The sequence below is a fragment of the Mirounga angustirostris genome, unplaced genomic scaffold, assembly GCF_029215605.1.
Source record: "Mirounga angustirostris isolate CCGP_5_RB_7025 unplaced genomic scaffold, mMirAng1.0.hap1 SCAF_9, whole genome shotgun sequence".
Taxonomy (NCBI): domain Eukaryota; kingdom Metazoa; phylum Chordata; class Mammalia; order Carnivora; family Phocidae; genus Mirounga; species Mirounga angustirostris.
This window is the reverse complement of record NW_026991717.1, coordinates 78807524-78832727: the sequence shown is the minus strand read 5'-3', so window position 1 is coordinate 78832727 and position 25204 is coordinate 78807524. Positions and strand designations below refer to the sequence as shown.

Here is a 25204-nt window from a genome sequence, read left to right as displayed (position 1 = left end):
ATACTTTTTTCTCCCCTTGATCGAAGGAGCCTTATTACCGTGATGTTAAAGAACATGTAAGATTTTTGCACAGATGCTTGTGCTCCCAGCAACTCTGACCTGTTACCGCCCTCCTTCCAAAGTTACTGCTTTTGAACATTGGATCTGAGCTGAAATGCCATTTCTTCAGGGAAGCCTTTCCTAATTCCCTGTCTGGTCCTTTGTTGTATGCTTTCTTGGGAAGTTGCTCCATTTCTTTATTACACTTATCTCACTGTCCTGTTACACCTTCATTTGTGGGATTAGCTGTCTGATGTCTGCCCTTCCTCCCCCACTTGTGCTCTCCCCTTCCTTCTGAGAAGAAGGGACCATGTCCAGTTTGATTTATCATTGTATCTCTAGGTAGGGACCTAGTACCTAAAAGTTTGGGTGAACGAAGGACTGGGTTCACTTGTGGTGTGCTGTGATATGTCTCCCCGACCTCTTGAGAGAGGTGTTCTGTGTGTTACGTGTGCTGTAGTGATCCAGGTGGGTGCTCAGCAGGACGGTTATATTTGTGACATCAGCCTTTCCACTTCATTTGGAAGGTCTGTGTCCCATCCCCATTTCTTGTTCCTTTAGGTATATCATTCAAAGAGCTTTGGTAAGAAAAGTATTTTACCTCTAAATACTTCTCCCTAACCTCCATTTCTAGATTTCTGATCTGAGGCATAATCCAGGCAGTTCGTCTCTCTCCCACACCCTTCTCCAGTATGTTATATCCCTGATGATTGCACATACTTAGGTCTGTCCAATTATTGTGTGAACAAAAATTACCTAGAGTAAGATTAATTTAGTCAAAATCAAACATTCTAGAACATAAGAGTAAAACAGTTAAAAAGGAGATGGTTTACTCATTCAGTTATTTTGCTAAAGATTGTTTTTTTTTTTAAACTGGCTTTTCTTAAATTGACCAGACCAGCTGTTTATACAGTGCATAGCTGTTTGAGGGTTAATGCCATCATTAAAGATTACATAAATACTTTGTTGTGAATGTGTGTAGTTAAATTAGCATTTTCTGGTCATTGGTTTATGTATATTTAATGTTAAAATATAGTTTTAATTTAATGAAAAGTTACACTTCATGCATCTGAAATACAAACTCAGATTGTAATACGCTAATATAATTATCTCTCATTATCATCAATGAGCATGATGGACATATGTACAAATTTTCCAAATAAGAGTACATTTTATTTTCCAATTTTATCTTAGATAATATAGTGGAAATCTTTTCAAATGTATCACTCAATACTATGTATATGTTTCTTTATATCTAAAGGACCAATAATTCTGTAAATATTAATTATGGTTCTCTTATAATAAAACTCTCCTTTGAGGGTAGGATGTGTAAGACTGTGACCTCCCCCGCCCCCCCCCCCCCCCGCCTTGTCTTAATGACCCCGACCAGGTTTTCTTCTGCTATAAGCTGTCCATTCTGCTATCATTCAGCCTTCAGTGGGCTGCCTCACTGCCACTACCCTTTTAATGACTTGTCTATGTAGTAAGAACTGAAGATTGCCATGGAATAGCTGTTTTAAAATTCACTAAGTCATTTACCTTAGTTTTGTCCAAAATCCAAAATCTGTAAGTGTGGGTCCAGCACTTTCTGGCAAAAAAAAAAAAAAGGTGCTCAGGGTTTTCAGTTCTGAATCACTGTTGGCTGGACGTTTGGCCACTCTTCCTGTGTTTCCTTCCTAGGAGAAGTGGAACTGAGAGGGAAGATCAAACAGTATGAGTAAGGAGACCTGGCTTCTCATCCTTGTTCTGGCATTACCTAGCATTGTGACCTTGGATAGATTCCCTAGTAAATTCTGAGCATTAGTCTACTCATCTCTAAATGAAAAGATAAATAACCTCTGGAAATTTTTCTTCTCCAAAGTTAATGATTTTTAATTTTTGGTAAAACCTTTTTAGTTGCTGTCATATTCTTCATTTTATCTAATATGTGCATCCATTATCATTAATTCATTTAAGTAATGAAAAACCATGTAGCCTTATTAAGAAATGTAAAAACTATACAGTATTCTATAATGACAGTTGAATACAGAGTAAGACAAAGAGTGCGAAGTACATTTTTTTCCATTTCCAAGCTGCACATCTACACACCTAATTACTGTTGTGTGAATAATTTCAGAGTGCCTACTAAGTCTTCTAATAGCTATCACTGACTAGTAATCTGTCAAGGTATAATGCAGTATAATATGTTTTTACACAACAGTGGTGAGGCTCTCATTAATTATTACCACCTATAATTGCTTGATATGAACATTTATTTTAAACCTTAAAAATTATAGACAACAAAATAATGATCTAAAATACCTCCAGGAAGTCTATACACAGAAGTTACTGCATTAGAGTTAATGATGTATTAAGTCATTTCTTACTGCTTTTGTCTTTTTAATAGATGACATATTATTCAAATTAACGTAGAAGAAAAGTTTCTACTAACAATTAAGCATCACACTGAGTCACATCTGCTGCCTTAAAGATAAGCATATAATTTATTAAACAGACTTCTTTAGCAATATCTGGTATATGATGTCAATATATTTATATGCCCTAGGAAGAAGAATTTATAGTCTAGCTTTATTCCCCAAAGGTGTTGCAAGTTCTTGTTATATGCATGTTTCTGTTTCTGGTAGTACAACCAACTTTTAAATCTCATAACCAAAATCTACCATTTCACATTTAATCTAAGGATTCCAAGCAGACCTCTCCTTGATGAAATATATTCCTTTTTTTCCTCAGATATTTTTTTCTGCTTATTTTTCTTTGCTGCAATGCAAATGGAGGGTAAGGCTAAGGTCCAAATGTAAAATTATGAATGAAAATGATTGTTTTAACAATGGGATTTTGAACTTAATGGAAAGGAGAGTGGCTAAAAAAGAAAATCTAAGCAGAAGAAAGTACGTGGGTCAGATTCTAGATCTGCCTTTAGGAAAGCAAGAGTGGAATAAATTCAAATCCTGTCTTGAATGAGAAAAGGAAGTGTTTTGGCACTAGAGCAGAGAGAGGAGGACTAGACAGAGTGACTTTTGTGTTTGTAAATTCAGACCTTGGAGATTTCTGAAGTTGATAGACCCTTGGTGTTAGGCATCCCTTTTCAAAGGAAGCATTGGGTTAGTAAAGCAGAGTCATATGATTGCAGGTGCTGGTGAGAGAAAGAACTACAGAGGGAGCCAGGCAAGGGTTGTGATTGTTCGCTAGGGTTCTCTGCATCTGGACAGCATGCCTGTGGCCCAGAAAATAGCAAAGTAAAATGGAGAATGGGCTCCTGGCTTTGTAGGCGACAGTTGTGCTGTTTTTCATGGCTTGGGCAGTGTATAATGCATCTTCTTAAGGCAACACCGTAACTATCATTTAGTCATCATTTTCAGAAACTGGAATTCTGAAAAGCTTTTCAAAATATTTCATGAAAATAGGTGTTACGGATTTATTTTCATGAATCATATCTTTTGGACTGAGAGACCAGTGATTCAACCAAGAATCTGTAATAACAGTTGCCACTAGGAGAGATAGCAAAGTTCTGCCACTGACAGTGATTCTTAGTTATTGTGATGGAACACTATTCAATTTTCTGCCTGGCTTGGGGGGAGGTGGGTTGGGTAGGGGAGGGAGAGAGTTAAAAAGAAAAGTTAATTTTTTTTTCTGGATTCTGTTTCCTTAGATTCAGAAACTAGTCACACAGCTATGTGGTCATAGGGTGGAATTCTTTTCATGTGTGCCTTTTTGAGGATATGAAATCACCAAATCAAAGAGCCTGTGCCCAAATTTGAATATATTTCAGAAATATGCCTCCAGATAATATAGAGTATTCACTTTTTCTTTCCCCTTTCATTTACACTTCATAACTTGTGTTTTAAATGACAATTAGTGTTCATGCTTTTGGTGGGCTTGAACCAGCTCATAATTTGGTTGCTACCCAGTGGTTATTCACTAAGTATTTGTTGTTCTTTCATATACTTAACTTTTTTATATACTTACATTATTAAAAAGTTATATAATATATATTATATATATAAATTATAAAAAAGTTACTAGACTTTTTTTTAATTGTGAGGTGATTAAAAATGGGATGGGTTAGTGTCCTAGGAAAAGTTAAGAATGTAAGTTTACCACGGTTGTCTTAGGTCTCACCCATGACATCCCTCAGCAGGATTCAGTTGACCTAAGGATCCACTGCTTTCAGAACCATCATCAACTGCCTAGTTGTTCCTGCTTTTCACAGTTCAATGCTAACATCATCCAGTGAGGGACCCCAGAGGCAGTTTTCCCAACTGTTTAGGCATTCTCGTTAAGATAGTTGCTCATCCTGTATCCTTGTTGTCCCAGTACTCCCAGAACAATACTTAGGGAGTATTTTGGCCAAACTAGGAAGTAGTAGAACCTTTTTAATTTCTTTGCTCATTAAGGGTGGCCAGTCATGGCACCACTTGTTACAAACAAGAGAGTTCTTGGAAAATAACTTGGAAAGCATCTTTGATGAGAAGAGTTCAATATTCACCTGCCTGGTGTGTTCTGTAATTGAGCAGAATAATTTAATTCCAGGATTTTCATCACCTTTTAGCAAAAGTAAACTGGCCGTGTATTTTCATTTCTTAATCAGGCCATCTCACACACTCTCTCTCTTTTTTTTTTTTTCTACTTGACTGAATCATGGATTAATTTGTTTCTGGTATTGCTTGTTCCTTGCCCTTTGTGATTGGCCTCAACTGTGGAAAAGCACCCTTTGTTCCTCAGAGTTCCCGTTGGCCAGGTCACATTTCAGCAACTCATTAAAACATGTATTTATTCTACTCTGGAGCACATTGTCTGGCCAGCCATGAATTTATAGTGAAATGTAACAGTAAATTGTGCTCTGTGGTCAAAAATGCCAAATGATACACACAGCAGCACAGAGGTTTCCAGCATAGGGTAGAATTAAAGAGCTTAGGACCAGTGCCGTGATTGTTGGCCGTATTTTCACAATGGCCGGTTTTGTTACAGTCGAACTTGGAGAGAGCTTGAAATCACTTATCTCAGATGTTTGCGCTCACAACCACAAAGCCTCTGAGAAACACAGAACTGATCTTGTAATAAGCTCCAGCTGAGTTTACAAGCCTCTGAGCCTTTCTGAAAGCCTGTTTAGTTTAATGAGGGTTTTCAGATTTCAAAGCTCACACACCTTCACGTAAAAACAGATGATTATGACCAAATTAGGGAATGTTGTTCCATGAATATTTTCCCCCAATATGTTCCCTTCTCAGTTGTCAGGCATTGTTTTGTTATACTTTCCACCTTCCAGACATCATTTTTAAATACAATTTTTGGAAGTCTTATTGTATAGTTTCTATTCAAGCAGAATGTTATGTTACATCAAAGAAAAGATTTTTTTCTCTTACAGTAAAAGGCAAATGTGCATATATTTTTCTCTGGCTAATAAAAAAGGTACAATTTGAAAAAAAAATCGAACCCTCAGTTTCTGCTGCCATGACAACTGTCCCGTGAGGCTAGGCCTTCATGTTCACCCCTGTGCCCTGCTTCACAGGCCTCTACAACCTGATTCAGAATGGCTTGTTAATGAAGAGAGAAAAGCCATGTTTATGACCCAGTAAGATGGAATGTGGGAGAAAGGATATCCACGCCTCATTGCTCTATATCTTGGACAAATAACTTCCATGAATATTTATGATGGTATCTTTGTTTTTTAAATTCAGTCTTTTTAAATAATAGCTTTAATATGGGTTGTATATATTGGTATTTTTCTATCTATTCTTATTTTTAAAAGTGTTTTGTGAGTCACCCTCAGAAAGAAATATAATAATTAGGATGTGAGGCACTCAAGCCTTACTTGAATACAAAATCATCCATTCCATATACCCACTTTTACAAAGAGGCACAATATAGAATGGGATACTCAAATGTTAGCAATCTAAGACCATAGAGAAATAGAATTTAGAAATGTCCTTGAAGAAAGGACAATTTCCTTGCTGAAGAAAGCAAGAGGTGTGTGGACATGTTGACAGAAATCATGATGAGGTGGCAGAATCCTTGTCTCCTAAGCCCCTCTTCATTATTGCCACCTGATCCTTCCTCCACACAGCACATCCACAAGACATTATTAGAAGACACTGTAAAATTTGGCTCTTCTTTGGGAAGACAATTGCTATTTCATCTCTCTTCCTGTCCAGCTATTTATTGTCTACTCACCCCACCTCAGACACTGAATCCCTTGAATTTTCTCTCTCCTGTCTTGAGTCAGAATCAGCTACCCATGGTTTTGGAAAGGATATGGTAAGATGATCTGTGCATTAATTAGTGTATTTTGAAGAACATTTGTGATCAAATCAGGGAAAATTCTTTAAGTTAAAGTTTAGGTTTAAGAGTTTTATGATAATTATTAAATTTTTTAATTTTATTTCATTAAATGTATTTTATATATTTATTTCAACGTCATCTTAAATGTACTCTTACCAGTTGTGGACATTTTATTTTTCTTTGACTGACTTTTCTTGCAAATGCTATTTATATAGAATTGGGTAGTCAAAAGGTTGGGTAGAAAAGATTAGCATTCTATATTTTAAAAGCACATGAGGCTTTGAGTTCTACTCCCAAGGAGTATCTGGTATAGGACATGCTCACCTCCTCCAAACAAATAGAAAACACTACACAATGTGTAGAATGCCTGTTTTCGGACATTTTCCAACAGGCAATCCAGGATTGTGATCCCTGAGAGAAGAGAAGCAAACAAGGTAAGTAATAGCTTTCTGCCTGGAGGCAAAATCCAGAGTGTAGTGTAGGGAGAAAGAACCTAAGAGGAGCCTAGTTGTCTGGCTGTATGGAAGACATACAGAATAGAGCCCAAGGTGACCACGTCAAAAGGATTTTTAGGGGAGAAGCACTGGAAATGTGGGATCTATACAGAAAAAGAGCTTCAGAAATCTGCTTAAGGGCCTGCTTGAGTATTAGATTGAATACAAATCTGTGTATGTGTATAATGAAAATCATTAAGGCAGAGGAAAGAGCAGTTGTGTGGAAGCTATGAAATGAACACTTACCAGAGCTCACACAGGGCTGAGAGACAGTTGAGTTTCTATCAGGCAAATGGGAGAAATTTCACTGAACACTTAAGGTATTTCATAGAGATGTTCAAAGAGTTATGTATTAATAGTAGGGTTAAACTATCCCTAGAGGAAATACTACTCTAAAAGCTAACCTAACAAAGCTTAAAAATAAGCCTTGAAAAGACAAAACTGATCTGCAGTTTTCTTAATATTTTTGCCAAGACAAATATCAACATTCTTTAAGGGAAGACAACAAAGTCCAACTGCTCACATTAATTCATAAAATCTGGCATCTAATTTAAAAAGTACATGTATGTTCTACATATAAATGAAATCACATGGTATTTGTCTTTCTCTGACTTATTTCTCTTAGCATAATTAATACCCTCTAGGTCCGTCTGTGTTGTTGCAGATGGCAAGATCTCATTCTTTTATATGACTAACATTCCATTATATATAAACCATATTTTCTTTATCCATTCATTTGTCAGTGGACATTTAGGTTGCTTCCATATCTTTGCTGTTGTAAATAATGCTGCAGTAAATACGGGGGTGTATATATCATTTCAAATTGGTGTTTTTATTTTCTTTGGGTAAATACCCAGTAGTGGAGTTACTGGATCATATGGCATTTCTCTTTTTATACTTAGTGAAATAAGTCAGGCAAAGAAAGACAAATACCATATGATTCCACTTACATATGGAATCTAAGAAGCAAATGAACAAACAAACAAAAAAGCAGATACAGACCCATAAATACAGAGAACAAACTGGTGGTTGCCAGAGGAGAGAGGGTAGGGGGTTGGGCAAAATGGCTGAAGGGGAGTGGAAGGTACAGGTTTTTGGTTATTGAATGAATAAATCAAAGGGATGAAAGGTACAGCATAGGGAATATAGTCAAGATATTTTAATAGCATTATATGGTAACAGGTGGTAGCTACACTTGTGGTGAGCATAGCATAACATATAGAATTGTTGAACCACTCTGTTGTACACCTGAAACTAATGTAACATTGTATGTTAACTATACTTCAATTTTTAGAAAGTACACATATGAAAAAGCAGGAAATGTAGGAGGAAATGTAACCCATAAGGATCAAAAAAGAGCTAAAGGAAATAGATCAGAATGGTAGAGGTGATGGACTTAGTAGAAAAGAACTTTTGGGCGCCTGGGTGGCTCAGTTGGTTAAGCGACTGCCTTCGGCTCAGGTCATGATCCTGGAGTCCCGGGATCGAGTCCCACATCGGGCTCCCTGCTCGGCAGGGAGCCTGCTTCTCCCTCTGACCCTCCCCCCTCTCATGTGCTCTCTGTCTCTCTCATTCTCTCTGTCTCAAATAAATAAATAAAATCTTTAAAAAAAAAAAAAAAGAAAAGAACTTTCAAGGATTTACATGAAAATATGAGGTGAAAGACTTGTACAATGAAAACTGTAAAGCACTGCTCAAAGAAAGGAAAACGAACACAAATAGAAAGACATTGCATGTTCATGTATTGGAAGAATTAATGTTAAAATGTCTGTACTACCCAAAGCAATCTACAGATTCAATGAAATTCATATCAAAATACCAATGGTATTTTTTTATAGAAGTAGAAAAAACAATTCTAAAATTCATATGGAACCACAAAAGACTCCAAATAGCCCAAGCAATTTTGAGCAAGAAGAATAAAGCTAGAGGCATGATACTCCCTCATTTCAAAATCCATTACGGTAATCAAAAACAGTATGGAACTGGCTTAAAAACAGATACATAGACTGATGGTCAGAGACTGATCAAGCAAAAAGAGAGAAAAGACACAAATTATGAAAAAGTAATAAGACAGTACTGTGGACCCTACAGACATTAAAAGGGTGATAAAAGAATAATATTAAAAAAAACCTTTTTTGCCCGGAAAGTCAACAATTTAGATAAAATGAATAGGTTCCTTGAAAGAAAACTGCCAAAACTCACTTAGGAGAAAATGGAAATCTAAGTAGTGCTATCTAAGAGATAAATCTTAGTAGAAAAATCCAGGCTTAGATGGCTTTGCTGGAGAATTTTACCAGATATTTAAGGAAGAACTTATACCAATTGTAAAGGAATCTTCAAGAATATGCACAAAAAAAAATGAGCCTAAATTGATGTTTTTTTACTTCATTCAAAAATTACCTCAAACTGTATCATAGATCCAAATGTAAAACCCCAAACAAGAAAATGGTAGAATAAAACATAGGAGAAGATCTGTGTTACCTTAAGTTACACAAAAATTTATCAGATATTAAACCAAAAGCATGATCCATAAAGAAATATTTGATAAGTTGGGCTTCATATAAATTAAGAACTTCAGAAAATAATGTGAAGGGAATGAAAAGCCACAGACTGGAAGAAAAATCTATGAAACACGTATCTGATAAACAGCTTTTATCTAGAATATATAAAGAACTATCAGAGCTCAATAATAGAAAGACAATTCAATTTAAAAAATGGGGAAAGGAGTTGATCAGTTGTGTGCATGGGGGTGGCGCAATGGAAAGATGCTCAATATCATTAGTTGTTAGGGAAAAATTAAAACTATGAGATAGAGTATCTACAATAAACAACCAACATCTATTAGATTGTTTTTCTATTTCTATATCAGAAAAACATTGTTTTTCTATTTCTAACACCTATTAGAATATCTACAATAAAAACAACCAACATCACCAAGTGCTGTCAAGGATGCAGAGCAACTGGAACTCTCATACACTGCTGGTGGGAAGGCAAAATGCAATAGCCACTTTCAAAACAGTTTGGCAATTTTTTATAGAGTTATCCAGATACTTCCATACACCCCAGAGAAGGAAAAACTTGTGTTCACACAAACGCCTCTAAGTAAACATTTATAGCAGCTTTATTTGTAATAGTCAAAAACTGGAACTAAAATGCCCTTCAATTGAGGAATGGATACATACACTGTGGTATATCCATGCACTACAATGGAACACTCCTCAGCAATGAAAATGGATTAATGGGCAATCTTAAATTCATTACACGAAGTGAAAAACATCAGATTCGGGCACCTGGGTGGCTCAGTCGGTTAAGCGTCTACCTTTGACTTAGGTCATGATCTCAGGGTCCTGGGATCAAGCCCCGCATCGGGCTCCCTGCTCAGTGGACGTCTGCTTCTCCCTCTGCCCCTCCTCCCCACTGTGCTCTCTTTCTCTCTCAAAATAAATAAATAAGAAATCTTAAATAAAAAAGTAAGACATCAGATTTAAAATTATATACAATGTAAAAGGTACAATACCATTCATATGACCTTCTTGAGAAGACCAAATTTTGGAGACAGAAAGATCAGTGTTTTCTAGGGGCTGGGGGTCAGGGGAGAAGTTGATAACAAAGTGGGAATGGAGACATTTTAGGGGGCGATGGGATCTGTTTTATAGCTTGGCTGTTTTGTGTATACCACATAGATGGTATGTAGTTATTCCTATCCATTTGTCAAAACTTGCAGAACTGAGCACTAAAAAGGGTGAATTTTACTGTATGTCAATTATACCTTGACTATTTAACATAGTATAAAAGTATCAATTAGCTTGTATTTGTGCCCTGACACTTATTTTTTTTGGTTTCTATTCTAAATTTAGGAGGATTTTGACATTTAACCTATTGTGATATTTGTATTTACAGTTCCCTGAATGTGGTTTCTATGGAATGTATGATAAGATCCTGCTTTTTCGCCATGACCCTACCTCCGAAAACATCCTTCAGCTGGTGAAAACGGCTAGTGATATCCAGGAAGGCGATCTTATTGAAGTTGTCTTGTCAGGTAGTACACTTATTTCTCTATCCATTGATTAATAGTTTGTATTTGAAGACATCTTGGGCATAAGTTTTTAAGGCAACATAGAAAACATACATCAAACTCAGCCCTAAAAGGAAATGTTAGGCCTCTGTCTACAGGAACTTCCAAATTATTTTTTGGAAAAAGCAAATGGTTTGCCTCGAGTTGGCTGTTTCTGCACCCAGTACGGCCCCAGTCACTTTCTCCAACTTTACCATCTCCCCAAGCCTCCCAGCAACACACAGGCATACTTTTATTCATCACCTTGAATCATATGGGCAGCAGCAAAAGCAAACTAAAAACTCCCCAGTGGTGAAAGATAGATGTTAGGACCCCAAATGCGTGGAGGGGCTGGAAGCCAAGAAATAGCAACAGGGCTAGGAATCCGTAGCTTTAGTTAAGTCAGATGTCTACTCATTCTAAGCCAAGACCAAGTTGTAAAACAGAGTTCGGGAGTTACAGCAGGTCAGGCTGTGCCCTGTGATACTAGCCAGATCCCTCCTTGAGGAGTGGCTGTGTTTCCCTCTGCCCAGGTTTAGATTTCTTATTTAGGATTTAGAAGTTACTAATCAGACTGTGTGTATCAATACAGAAAAAAATAGGCGTATTTAACTTAAAAAAAAAAAAAGTGCCAGAGAACAGCTGTAGTGGGGATCCTTACAACAATGATCAGTGCAATAATACAGAGATACAGATTTTTAATGTTTAGTTTTGTGAAAATTGAAGAATTCTTGAGAAACTCTGATTGTATTGTTCCTTTCTCCCCTCTGGCCATCTTTGCTTGTTATTTCTTTGACTAAAGGAAATCCATTTGCTTTACTGATTCTAGATTTCACTTCCTCAAGTTCCTCAACTTGTTCAGAGCCCAGACCTTGGTTGCACCGATTATAATTCAGTTGGACTTTGCTTTGATTCACTCCAATTTGTCTTTATCTTTGTTTATCAGCTATCACTGTGTGAGGTCCTGGGATTGCCATATTTTCACTGTGTAGCTAGATCCTATAAACTTGTTTCGTTAGATAAAAGAGTAATAATGTTGTTTATAGGGTTGCCGCTTGCTAAATCAAAAAAGCAAAAGCTTTCATGTGCTTTCTGTAGACAATATCAACCACTTTATTATTATTTTTTCATATATATATTTTATTCAAGTATAATTAATATATAGTGTTAAATTAATTTCAGGTGTACAGTATAGTGATTCAGCAATTCTACACATTACTCAATGCTCGTTATGAGTGTACTCTTAATCCCCTTCCATCTATTTTACTCATCTCTCCCACCCACCTCCTCTCTGGCAATCATCAGTTTGTCCTCTATAGTTAAGAGTCTGGTTTTTTTGTTTTTTGTTGTTGCTCATTTTTTTTGTTTCTTAAATTCTACATGAGTGAAGTCATGTGGTATTTGCCTTTCCTTGACTGACTTGTTTCAATTATCATTATACCCTCCAGATCTGTCCATGTTCTTACAAATTGCAAGATTTCATTCTTTTTTATGGCTAAGTAATATTCTGTTGTACATACATACCACATCTTTTTTATCCATTCATCTGTTGGTGGACACTTGGGCTGCTTCTATATCTTGGCTATTGTAAATAATGCTGCAATAAACATAGGGGTGCATATATCTTTTTGATTTAGTGTTTTCATTTTCTTTGGGTAAATACCCAGTAGTGGAATCTTACTGGATCATATGGTAGTTCTATTTTTAATTTTTTAAAAAGATTTTATTTATTTATTTGAGAGAGAGAAAAAGAGAGAGACTGGGGGGGGGGGGTAGGAGCAAGAGGGAGAAGCAGACTTACTCTTGAGCAGGGGGCCCGATGTGGGGCTAGATCCCAGGACCCTGGGATCATGACCTGAACCAAAGGCAGACGTTTAACCGACTGAGCCACCCAGGCACCCCTCTATTTTTAATTTTTTGAGAAACCTCCATGCTGTTACCTTTTGTTGGCTCTTTCACAAAACTAGTACACCTGGCCTCAAAAAGCTAGTGCCTCAAAAACTAATGATGTAATGTATGGTGATTAACATAACATAAAAAACAAAAAAACAAAAAAAAACTAGTGCCTTAGACATACTGTTTTTTAAGTTTCCTATTTCTGAACAGGAGGGTCTGTCTGTAATAAATTATTCAGGGAAATCATGCCCTGGATCCATTCTCTCTATAATTCATATTAAACTCATAGCCAGGCTGCTTTGCAAATAATGTAATACTTTTTATGAATCCTTTTTTTTTGCCTGTGGCAATGTCCAGAAATATATGAGAATTTTAAAATTGCATTTCAAAATTTAATTTATTTTTCTTTCCATTTTATTTTTGTTGTCAAGCACTTTATAGTGATGCCAGACAGATTGAATGCAAGCTAGGTGTGGGTGTGCTTGTGCTTGTGGGAGAGGAAAGAGGGCTGCCTGTTTGCATGTTATCCCAGTGAGTGGGGCCTGCTCTTCGGCACACTGACCTGACATAGCTCTGTGCATTGCCCTGCCGCCCAGGGAACAGCATGATGCTCCTCCAGCCATCTCTGCAAACCAAGACCCTCATTGTGCTTATACTCTAACTTCTTTTGCCAGCCACCCTTACTGTTCCGTGTTCTGCCTCCCCTGTCTCCATGGCCACCACTGCTGGGAGGGCATTTAAAGGCAGCCTTTTTTCTTACCTGTTGTCCCAATACCAGACTCAGGAAGGTCTCTCCTACTCTTATCAGCTTACTTGTTGGTATTTAAAAGGAGCCATTCTGTAACAGCCTACTTTCAGACTTGAACCTGGAGACTTTCAACTTTTTCAGTCCACATAGTACCACGTCCCCAATGTCATTTAACCCTTAAATATTCAAGTATATATGTTTAATTAAATATATGTATTTATAATTACTTATTATATATAATATATGTAGTATATGTGTTTTTTATATATACACGCATTCAATTATGTTTAATTGATGATCTCCCGCATTTCCCTGTTAGCTTCTTTGGTGGCTGTATTCTCCTCCCTCCTCTCCCATTCAAATGCTTCACATTGTGATTTTCTCAGTAAATGTTAAAAATGGTTTTTCCTTAACTCCCCCTCCCCCCATTATAACCTTGTTTCCCCCCCACCCCTTTCCTTTCTGCTTGTCGTCGGTTTCCTATGCCTGAGCTCACCACGAAGCCATGGTCCAGCTCCTAGGTCCTCGCTCGGGCACTCCTCCTCCATCTTGCCTGCCACTACCAAATCCACATCGCAGGCCCTGTCTTTTGACTGTAGCTTTCAGTCACCAACTCCCTACCATCTTAGGACTGTGTTTTTCCCTTTCTTTTTCTCTCCCCTCAGCACATGGGCCACCATGTGCACGTCTTACGTCACTTTGATGCAGTCTCAACTCTCTTGTGTTCTCTTACACCCTTGCAGGGCCCATTACGCAGGTCTGTAATCTGAATAACTTTACCATCCATTTTTGCCATTCCTGGTCCTGAGCTACACAGGGCTGCTAGACACACAGTCCCCTGCCTCTGTGTCTCAATGCAGACTCGCCTTTACCGGTCTTACTGCTGTTCACCAATCTCTTCTTCCCCCTGTCCCCACATCCTTTTGTTACCACAGTTGAGGTTCTCAATAAAAATATATGAGCTGATTGATTGACTAGTGGCTTTCACATTAGAAGTTACCACATTTACAAAATTTTGACAAAATATTGATTTGTTATAAAAATATTATTTCTAGGTATATCCTCAATAGTAAGAAATAGAAAGTTCACATCTCCTTGCTGTGCACTGACTCAGCCCTTACCAGAAATTAGCACCTGTGATGTGGGCAGGGTTGCGTTGCATTATAATTGGAGGCAAGACAAATGATTGCTAACGAAGGCATGTCAGGTGTGAACGTGAGGGAGCTCCTATCACTTACTCATTCCTGACCGAGTCCCGGAAGAATATGCAGTGCAGTGTAATATGCCATTTCCTGAAGGTGTGGTTAAGTATCAACTTCATTCAAAATGCAATGGCCAAAGGAGGTAGGAGAACAAAACACAGGGCGCACCCCCTCTGTTGTCTTTCGACCCGTTTGAGAACATAAACGATGCTGTGGAGATTTTCCTCTTAATGACTATAATTTTATTGTTCTAACTCATTTGTCCAAATTTTCTGTTTTTCCTTATGAAAAAAGAAATTTTACTCTGTAGTTCAGCATAAACATAATTTGATTCTTTTAATGTTTAACCTGTATTCCACCCATAGGAACATGTTCTGACATAGGAGTCCAGTAAAATGTGAGAAAATATGGAAAAAATTAATTTTGAGGAAGGTGAAATACTCTAGTCTCTTCAGGCAACCATCAAGAATTTTCTCTTGCTTCTGTCATTTTGTGCTGAGACCTTTCATCGTCCGTTAGTACTAACCAGGCTGCTCCTGGCTAATTTGCTGGTTTTCTCCTTTTTGAAAAACAGGGCTTGTATGAGCTAGTGCATTTAGACCCTGTAAGCCAGGAAAACATTGCTCATGGGTGGATGGGTTGGGTTCTGGAGAAAAAAAAGAAAGAACTCCATGGAAGTTCCCCACCATGCACACTCCCACCACTGGCAAATTTTCTTTGTTAAGCAAAGGATTAGCATTGGTACTATTGTTATGGAGTAGGAAAACACGGCAAATGGAAATTTCTCTTACTAAAGCCAAAGTCAAGTTCAAGTGTGTAGTCCTAAACTATAAAATAAAGTTCATGGAATTCATCTGATACCTTCTTCATGATGGGTCTCTATCAAAGCCTGATAATTCAGCCATAGCAAAGCAAATTAATAACCAGCACTGCATTCACATGACTCAACTCTTTGTTTTTTGTTTTGGGGGGGCTTGATCTCTAATAATTGTGTGTGTGTGTGTGTGTGTGTGTGTGTTGCGCGCAGGGGTGTGTGTGTGGGGGGTGTGTGTATCTAATAGGTGGTTAAATGGAAAATAGACAAGGACTACAAGAATTTCTCTAGTAAAATTACAATTTTAAAGTCTTAGAGCTAAATGTTGAATCTTTCCTTCTTTCATTAATGGTAAAAATCCAATTTTTTTCGGATATTTTTCACTAGTTTTTGCAATAGATTATGCAGTATTATTTATAACTTTTGCAAAGCGGTGTCACCACATGTGGCTGGTTATTTGTTCCACACCATCTAGAGATAGGAGCCTCATTAGAAAGCTAGTGCTGTAGCCCAGGCAGAGGGGGCTGTGGGCCTATTTTCAGGCCATGATTCAAGAGCTGAAAATGGGATAGAGAGATTAAGGAATATTTTAGGGGTAAAACTGAAGAGATATATGCCCATTTGGATATAGTTGATGAAGGAAAATGAGAATATGAAGAGGGCTCTAAGGACAGCTACAACCACCTAAGAGTGATCACATGCTCTTTCCCTCCCACCCAGTCTTGCTCTCACATGTTGTTCAATGTGTTTGTTGAGTGGTTTAGCTACTGCTCCAAGACGCTGGAGAACTAATTTCTTGGGCATATAGTATCATTGATTTCCTTTGTGATTTTGTACAAGTTGCATAATCTCTGAGATTTAGGGGTTTTTGTGTGTTTCTCAATCAAAAAAGAACCTTACACTGGATGAAAGTATCAAACAGGGGTAATAGTGCCCGGATTCCATATTTTCTATTTACATCTTTGCGAAGACATTTAGTCATTCTGTGCCCTAGTTTCCTCATCTGTGAAATGGAGGCAGCACCAGCATGTACAGTGTGAGGTTACTACAAACATTAAAAATAAGTTAATGCACATAAAGCACTTCAGAGATTTCTACACACAGGCAACTACACAATAGATGTTAGCTGTTCTGGTTGCTTCTCCTCCTCACACGCTAAGCTGCCTTTCCCCACAATGTGCATGGTTGTTAGGGAATCCTGGTCTGACAACTTTGAGAATTGTTGTGTCAAACAATGTTAAAAGAGCTATTTATTGCAGGACTCTTAAGAACTTTGGTTCATGCTAATATGAAGCATAACTTTCTAAGATCACTTCCCAAATTCACTTTAACACAGATACTTGTTTTTTCCCAAGTATATAGTGAGTCTTGGGCTCAGCAATCTACACTGGCGATACTCCTCTGGGTCAAGCCCATGGACCAAATGGTCTGAGAAGGTCTATTTGTTCTCTCTACACGTAGGCCACTTCTCTCTCACAGAGGGGAATACTTGAACCATGGAAAAACAGGAGTTAGGAAGAAAGAAAGCTTTGTTTACATAATAGCACAAGCTTTTGAATCTGTTTACATAAGTAATGTTTCCTTCACAATGACTCTGGGAGGTAGTGAAATCAGATATCTTAAAAGCTATAAAATGTACATTTTAACTTGCCCACATCCTGCAGTGAGTAGTAGAGATAGTACCAGAACTTGAATCTAAGTGTTTAATCACTATTAACGTTACCTTAAGTTCAGGTTAACCCTTTGAACTTGCACCAGTAAACAGGATTTCTTGAGGATCTGTTCAAAGAATTCCTACTATGGTCAGTTGATATTTCAGGGAAATATTGATGGTATTTGTAACAACAAAACCAGTAACGAGCTACAGGTTCCACTGGCATTATTTTTATTGTAGAACCCTTATCCCCTCTTTTTCATGAAAAAATAAATATTTAATAAATATAAAAACTGTGATCAGGTTAAGAAAACACAGAGGTTTTTCTTCATAGAGTGACAGTACAAAATAGGAAAAAATATTTTTTCCTGCTTAAACAGGATCCCATCATATAATTTCACAACTCTGATCAAAATTGAAATATTGTCTTAGCATCAGTGTATTTCCAGGAATCCTTATGACCATGTTTTTAACCTATTACTAGGCTTCAGTGCCTTAAACCATGAGCCAAAAAAGGTAAAAAAAAATCTAGCAAGGTCCTTTTTTCTTTTATAGAAAATGTAAATTATTGATTTGTGTGGTACTTTGCCAGTTATATCCATTTCTGTCAGATATAGGATACTGCTTAGCAGTGTTTTATACTCCCCTGAAATATGGATGGAGGAGGAAAACTGTGAGAGTGATATATTAGGTCACTGCATTATTTTCCCCAAGAATACATTAGATAGACGTAGTTTTGTTTGCTTTTAAGAAGAGTGAATTAATCGTGGGAAGCACCTCCCCAGTTTTCATACTGCTTGAGTAATTAAGGTTGTAAAAGGCCTAGCCTGAGTACTCAATTTATATTTCTCTGTAGTTGTTTTGGACATCTAAGCGTTCCAGGCTTTGTGGTGCCAATTCCTGTCCGACTTTAGTTGCAATTATTTGTGCTGGTGGTTTTATAATAATGGAAAGCTTAAATGTAAGATTACAGGTCGTTACTCTTTTCTTCGAAGTAGCGTTTATGTTAAGTGTGTCTTCAGCATTTCCTTGTTATTATTGTTAATATTAATCCTCTTTCCGTCTTTGTCTTGCAAGCAAGCCTCATTTTAGGTTCTTTGTACTACATTAATCGTTTTCATAGAAAAGTGAATACAAAGAGGAGGCTATTGGAATGTTTCCATAGACTTTCCGCCTTTCCCAACTTGTGACCTCAACTGGGATATGGGGGCTCGGAGCACTCCTTCCTTACTTTGATAGTTTTCTTGATTATTTGTCTCTTTGTAGAGTGGAGTCTCTAGGGAGATGTGGCACAGTAGTGCATTGCTTCTCTGTCTTTTTATACCCAAGTAACCCTAAGTGTCAAGGCAGAGTGAAAACATTCTTCCCAGGTAACATGGGGCATAAGACAAACCCTAAAGGGAAACGTTCTTTGAAGAATCTTATTTCATTTGAAAACTTTATGGACATTTTGCATTCTGCTGTGTTCGATTTCTCTTGTTTAATTTTGAATAAATAATATTTCTCCCCCATGTTGTTCTTTAAGAAAAACAACATTAATGATGATGATATAGGGTGTATAGCATTCATGATGTGTTAGGCACTGTTTTAAGTGCTTTGCATATATTAACTCAGAAATATGCATCACAGTTATTTTATGGCATATATCCACATAAATCCAGTTTGATAATTAGTGGACTTCCAGTCAAAGACTGGGCTGAGCTGCCATTTATTTCTTGCATAATAATTGGCAAGTCACCTCCTTTCCCTGAGTCTTTATCCATCACCTGTCAAATAGCAATAGTAATATCCTTACTATGGTGCTGGGCTGTAAATTCCATGAGGATAAATATAAAGCATTTCATAAGATGCCTGGTGAATGTGAGGTACTCTGCCTTCTTGTTCTACCTCCACCCACACATTTCTTGAAACAAGAACCACTTATTTTTATATTGAATCCTCAGGACCTGGCATGTCACATGCAATCAATGTCTGCTGAGTGAATGAATGGATACTTGAAGTAACAAAATGAACAAACCAATAAGCACGTTATTAAATTGGTGCTTATATATGATATCCAGAAGTTACTGATGTTCTGTAGGAAGAATTTCAATGCTGTTCTGTAGGAAGAATTTCAGTGCTTACTGTTGGCTCTCCTTGGCCTAATCTATTAGTAATATCAATATTATTATCACTTGACTAATACTTTTTTTTCCAGATTCTTGCTATCTTCTATATGTTGTCAAAAACTAATTATTTTTTAGAAATTACTTATTTTTAGAAATCCAGTTCTGCTTTCAAAATATTTCAGCGTCTTTTACAACATTTCTCATGTAAAATAAGAACTAATTCATAAAACACCAGTTGTTTTCCTATCTGATTCCCACAACTCCTGGATTATGCTCATCACCATGACCAAGTAACTCATTTGCTACCAACCTCAGTTCATTCTTCCTTCAACCAGTTTTCCCAGCCATTGCTCTTTTCTTACAAATATTCTTGCTCTCTTTCTTATAATTTTATTTTTTTATTTTTATTTTTTTATTTTTATTTTTTTTAAAGATTTTTATTTATTTGAGAGAGAAAGAATGAGAGACAGAGAGCATGAGAGGGAGGGGGGTCAGAGGGAGAAGCAGACTCCCTGCTGAGCAGGGAGCCCGATGCGGGACTCGATCCCGGGACTCCAGGATCATGACCTGAGCCGAAGGCAGTCGCTTAACCGACTGAGCCACCCAGGCGCCCCTCTTGCTCTCTTTCTTAAACGTGTTCAGTAATCACTCCTTTTGGATGCACCACCCCTCGCCCCTCCCCCATGCTAATCTCACCTGCCTTCATCAGTTTAGTGTCATTTCCTCATCTGGAGCCTCAGTGCTCTATACCTGCGTTAACTCTTAGTAATGACGCTGGAGCTGGCCTCAGGCTCTGACTTCTCTATTTCCGTGTCTGGAAGGAACAAGGACTGATACCCTGGGATGCCGGCTGACCTTTCCTGCTCTTCCTCCTCCTCTCACCCCCAGTCCTCACACTGGAGCACCGTTGCTTTATCCACCTAACAGAACAACTGTCTGTGCCTAAGGCTCAGCTGGCACCATCTATAGGAAAAGCTGAGTCATGTGTTCCAAAACCAGAGTCTAAATCTGCACAGATCTCTGTCCACGTACCTACCGTGGTTCAGAGACAGACGTATCAAGCCCCTCTGTTCACGCAGAATTAGCCTGAGGCCTAGTTCTTCACCATCTGGCAAGTGGATAGCCAGCCATAAATCAGAGTTTTTCCTTCTCTTCTCTTTTCATCTGTTACTTCTCTAATCGAAGCCAGTATTACAACTCATTCAGATAAACAGGAAAAGAACACAGGGGTAATGAAAACCACACAAAGAGGACTTTTTCTCTGTATTTCCTGGTCTCTGTGTAACCAAAAATTCTTTATATTTGCTTCTTAGGGTGGAGATTTAACTGTCTCATGTATGTAAATCTTACCATGTTAGCACCTCAATGTACAACAGGATCTCAGAGAACTTTGCATATTCAGAATCATTCTAGAAAATATACTAAGATACTAGCTCATTCTTTTTGCCTTTTTACATGAATTGGTATATAAAACACACACACAAAAGTCTTATTAATCTACCTCATTTACCAGATTTGACTCTGAATTATGTGGGACTTATTTAAGAAATTGCACTCCAACTCAAAAATGAAGATTTTTACACATCAGAGGTAATGAAACAGATGACTTACAGGACTAGACCCTAATATAAAAAATGTTTTAGGCAGTCACAGTATCTGGTAAATAGGTATTTCCTTGGCTCACTTCTATATAGAGGTGATATGAATAGGTTTTTTGTCATAATCTTTGAAAAAATTATTATTGTTGAGTTAGCACAAAATTCTTGTGTTCTAGGCTCAAACTGGAGAATAAAACTGTTTCAGTTCTTATTTTGTTCATCTGTTATAGAAACACGAAATTATGTTCATGAGAATTGGCTGAGAGATAGGCAACCCCACCATTTCTCTAGTTCTGCCCTGTCCATACTAACTGTGAGTGGCTATACTTAACTAAAAGTAAGTAAAATTAAAGCTGAGTTCCTCAGTCACACTAACTGTATTTCAAATGTTTAATAGACATGTTAACTAATAGCTGCCATATTGATATAAACATTTCACTATCAAAAAGAAGTTCTGTTAGAGCAGCTAGATAAACCACATTTACTCCTAAAGGTCTAGAACACATTGTTTGCACACACACCTACACACCCACCACAGGCTGCAGAAATGCTTTTACTGAAATGTCTTTGATATGACATTTAGAGGAATGTTAGAAATAACACACCTGAATGCTTTGGTAGTATATTTACTACCAAAATCTCAGGGGAGAGATTGTCCACTGTATTGCCCTGTGACTTCCTTATAGGACAAATTCCTCAGACTTTAGTATCCCAAAACAGCTTTATTTTCTGAGTAATGTTACTCTTATATGATGTCTGGTTTTTCTTCTTGCTTTGGCCTCTCCCTCTCAGATCAGAATTCATGGGCTGCCTTTAATATGACACAAGTCAATACTATGTCACTTTTACTATACTAATTCTTTATATTTGCCACAATATTCTATTTCCCCAAGTTTCTTAATTTATCTTGTTTCATTGAATGCTACACAGCATACCTTAGTGCTTAAAAGCACAGACTCTGGAACCAAGCCGCTTGAGTTCAGTTCCCAGCAGTGCATTTATTAGCTCTGTGGCATTGGGAAGGCTAGTTAGTGTCTGGGTGTCAGTTTCCTCACCTTCAAACTGAGGATGCACATGATAATCATGTATAGTATCTAACACACTACCTAGGACATAAGGAACTTGTAAAGTCATATTAGAAATGAAGGAGATAGGAAGTGTAGATAGGAGAAAAAAAGGTCAGGAAGAAAAATACAGCATCATGATACAGTATATAGACTAATTGTCTGATTGATGAATGGCGTCATTTCTTTGTTTTGTCTCACCTTTTTTCCAACATAAATTTTTGCTGGCTTACAAAAACATACAAAATATAATAAATATAAATATATATAAATACAAATATAATACAAATTTAAATATATAAATATATGAATATAAATTTATATAAATATAAATATAATAAAATTGTCAGCAATTGACAGTGGATGTTGTCCAAGTTAGAAAAGGTAACTTTCTTTTTTCTTTTCTTATTTATTTGGGTGGGGGGCAGAGGGAGAGGGAGAAGCAGACTCCCCGCTGAGCAGGGAGCCAGACGCAGGACTCCATCCCAGGACCCTGGGAACATGACCTGAGGCAGACGCTTAACCAACCCAGGCGCCCAGAAAAGACATCATTTTTTTTTTTTTAAGATTTTATTTATTTATTTGAGAGAGAGAGAGCTCATGAGAGGGGGGAGGGTCAGAGGGAGAAGCAGACTCCCTGTTGAGCAGGGAGCCCGATGTGGGACTCAATCCCGGGACTCCAGGATCATGACCTGAGCTGAAGGCAGTCGCTTAACCAACTGAGCCATCCAGGCGCCCAAGACATCATTTAATTAATGTGAATTCTAGAATATTTATTAAGAAGCAGTCATATAACTTTATCCTCACACTTCATGAGCTGCTTTGAATTCGAGGAAAGCCTGTTTTTGAAGGCCAAACCTTTTGTTGGTGTAGTGCCCATCTGTTTATTCTCAGGAAAACCATCTCTCTGGGTTTTGGGGAAATTTACATAGCAGCATTCTGAATGCAGTTTTTAAAATTTTTTGATCAAGATTGATCAATAAAAATTGATATTGATCAAGACTGTTTATGATCTTACATCGTTTTTTGTTTTTTTTTTCCTTTTTTGCTGCAAAGACATTAGCATGCTTTCTTGTCTTCTGCAGGGATAATTCCCTTAGTAATGAGAAAAAATTATAACATATACTTTGTTTCCCTATTCATCTCTCTCTCCAACACACACACACACACACACACAACAGGAGGGCTTGGAAGAGGAAAGGAAGGAAGGAAGGAAAGTCAGAATTATAGATACCATCAAAATCTGAAATAAAGGCATCAAAGGCTGCCTGTGTTAAGAAAGGCCAATTGGAGAATGGCTACTGCATGGCTGTCTGGAGACCTCTACGGCATGGGTATTTTTGTTTGAGGTAAAGGATTGGGCTTCCCTTGAAAAGCTGCCACATACCCCTTTTGGATGTCCCACGATGGGTGGTGGCTTACAGCACTTCAGTTCAGTAGCTCCGACGTGCCACCATCTGCCCAGCACTTTCATTCTGCCGGTTAGCGTGTCGCTTATTTGCTTTTAACATGCAACCCATGTAAAAATCCCTCATAATCTGCCAAAATTAGAAATGCAGCTGTTTTAAGTCTTAAACAGCAATAGCACTATTCATTATGCCAGTATGCAGGAATAAAATAGAAAGATGTATTTGAAAAGAGCAATACTACACCAGAATGGATTTGTACCTCCACTTTTCTGGGTTATTTTTAAGACATCTATATAGCCTGTTACCAGTGTTGACTTCAGGCTTTAAAGTGAAGTTGACACATAAATATACCAAATATCTCTTTCCCTACATATATTTTAATACAAGAATTGAGATTTGAATCAAGCTCTGAGCTTTTTTTTTTTTTTCCATGTTGTGAGGCAATTTCAGCTTTTCAGTTTCTAGAAAATGACAATTTTTTTTTTTTGGCTAACTCTGGGTCTCATCTTATTCTATTTTTATTTTTCCTCAGAAGTTTTTTGAGGTTCTCATTATTATAACTTGTTAATCCTGAGAGCATGGTAATGTAAAGCTGTGTAGAGAATCCTCAATGAGTCCAAACAGTTGGTCCTCTATTAAAAAAAAAGAGAGAAAAAAGATTTTTCTCCCCACACAGTAATCCCTTGATGTTGAAAAACAAAAACCAAAGGTAAAGTAAAAACTACTCCTTGCTTCACTATGTTATCCACAAGCAGTGTTTTAGGAATGATAGACATTAGGAAACAATGAAGATCTGGTATGGGGCAGTCCATCCAGAGATACCTTTTTTCAGTGATTAGACATAACTGTTCTGAAACTAAAGTTGCATAGTTTGAAATTGGTTTGCTCCAGCCTTTACACTTTGATATTTGTATAGGTTTAAAGGTCTAAGTTGAATTCATTTGATGTGTTAATATTGCCCCCACGTGAGATCTTTCACCATGTGGATTTTAAGCACTTAAAATCATTTGCATTTGTGAGAACTGACCTGTAAAAAATTACTTCCTATGGAAGCAGGTCATGAAAAGCAATGACAGAGCAAGACATAAGTTTGCTGAAATGAATGTACTTGATATGCATTTATCTTACATATTCAGTGAGATTAATAATCCTACTAAAGGATGGAGCAGTAGGTTATCGTTCTTAAAAAAAAAATCTGTATAACAATTAGCTCAGTGCCAGATATACAGTAGTCAGTCCAAAAATACTTGTTCATGATTGATATGCTTTACTTTGCAATTTAAGACTTCATATATGGCTCTCAATGTGAAAGGAAAAATTTAAGTTTGATTTTAGGGAGTTAAAATATTTGGAAAATTTCAAAGTTAAAAGAGACATTATTTCTTATGACATGTTATTCTAACAATTATCATAAATTTTTTTGTAAAAAATTATTGTAAAATTTCAATGAAAAATATTTGTTTAATTCTATAGTCTTAATATACTACCTTTTCCATGTAGAAAAAATGTGTAATGTTTATATATTGAGCCAAATAGATTCATCTTGTCCTTCAAGCTTAATAGCAATTTCAGGATTATCTCCTGTGTAAATCTCTACTCTTGCTGGTTTTATGCTTTTAAAGACATTTAGTGCTGAGCAGAGGTCTTGGTTTGCTATCTCTAATGATTGAAATCTATTTTTGGTTTCCTGGAGTACTTAACATGCAGAACAAGTGAGACAAACACAAATGCATCTTTCCAGCTTTAAAATCAGACTAGCCTCCATAGATGATACCAGCCTAGCAAGTGAATCAACAGTCAAAACCCAATAGCTTTTTAAATAAACTTTTAAATTTTTTAATAGTT

At 37.1% G+C, this 25204-nt stretch overlaps 1 protein-coding gene across 3 annotated transcripts in view; it reads left to right on the top strand.

Moving 5' to 3' along the window:
- Positions 1-25204, top strand: part of PRKD1 (protein kinase D1) — a 317603-nt gene that overhangs the window by 156947 nt on the left and 135452 nt on the right. For all 3 annotated transcript variants that reach the window (XM_045900646.3, XM_064570895.1, XM_064570894.1), the window contains exon 2: positions 10713-10851. In XM_045900646.3, coding sequence (XP_045756602.1) covers positions 10713-10851 — 139 coding nt within the window. The remainder of the gene's footprint in view (positions 1-10712; positions 10852-25204) is intronic.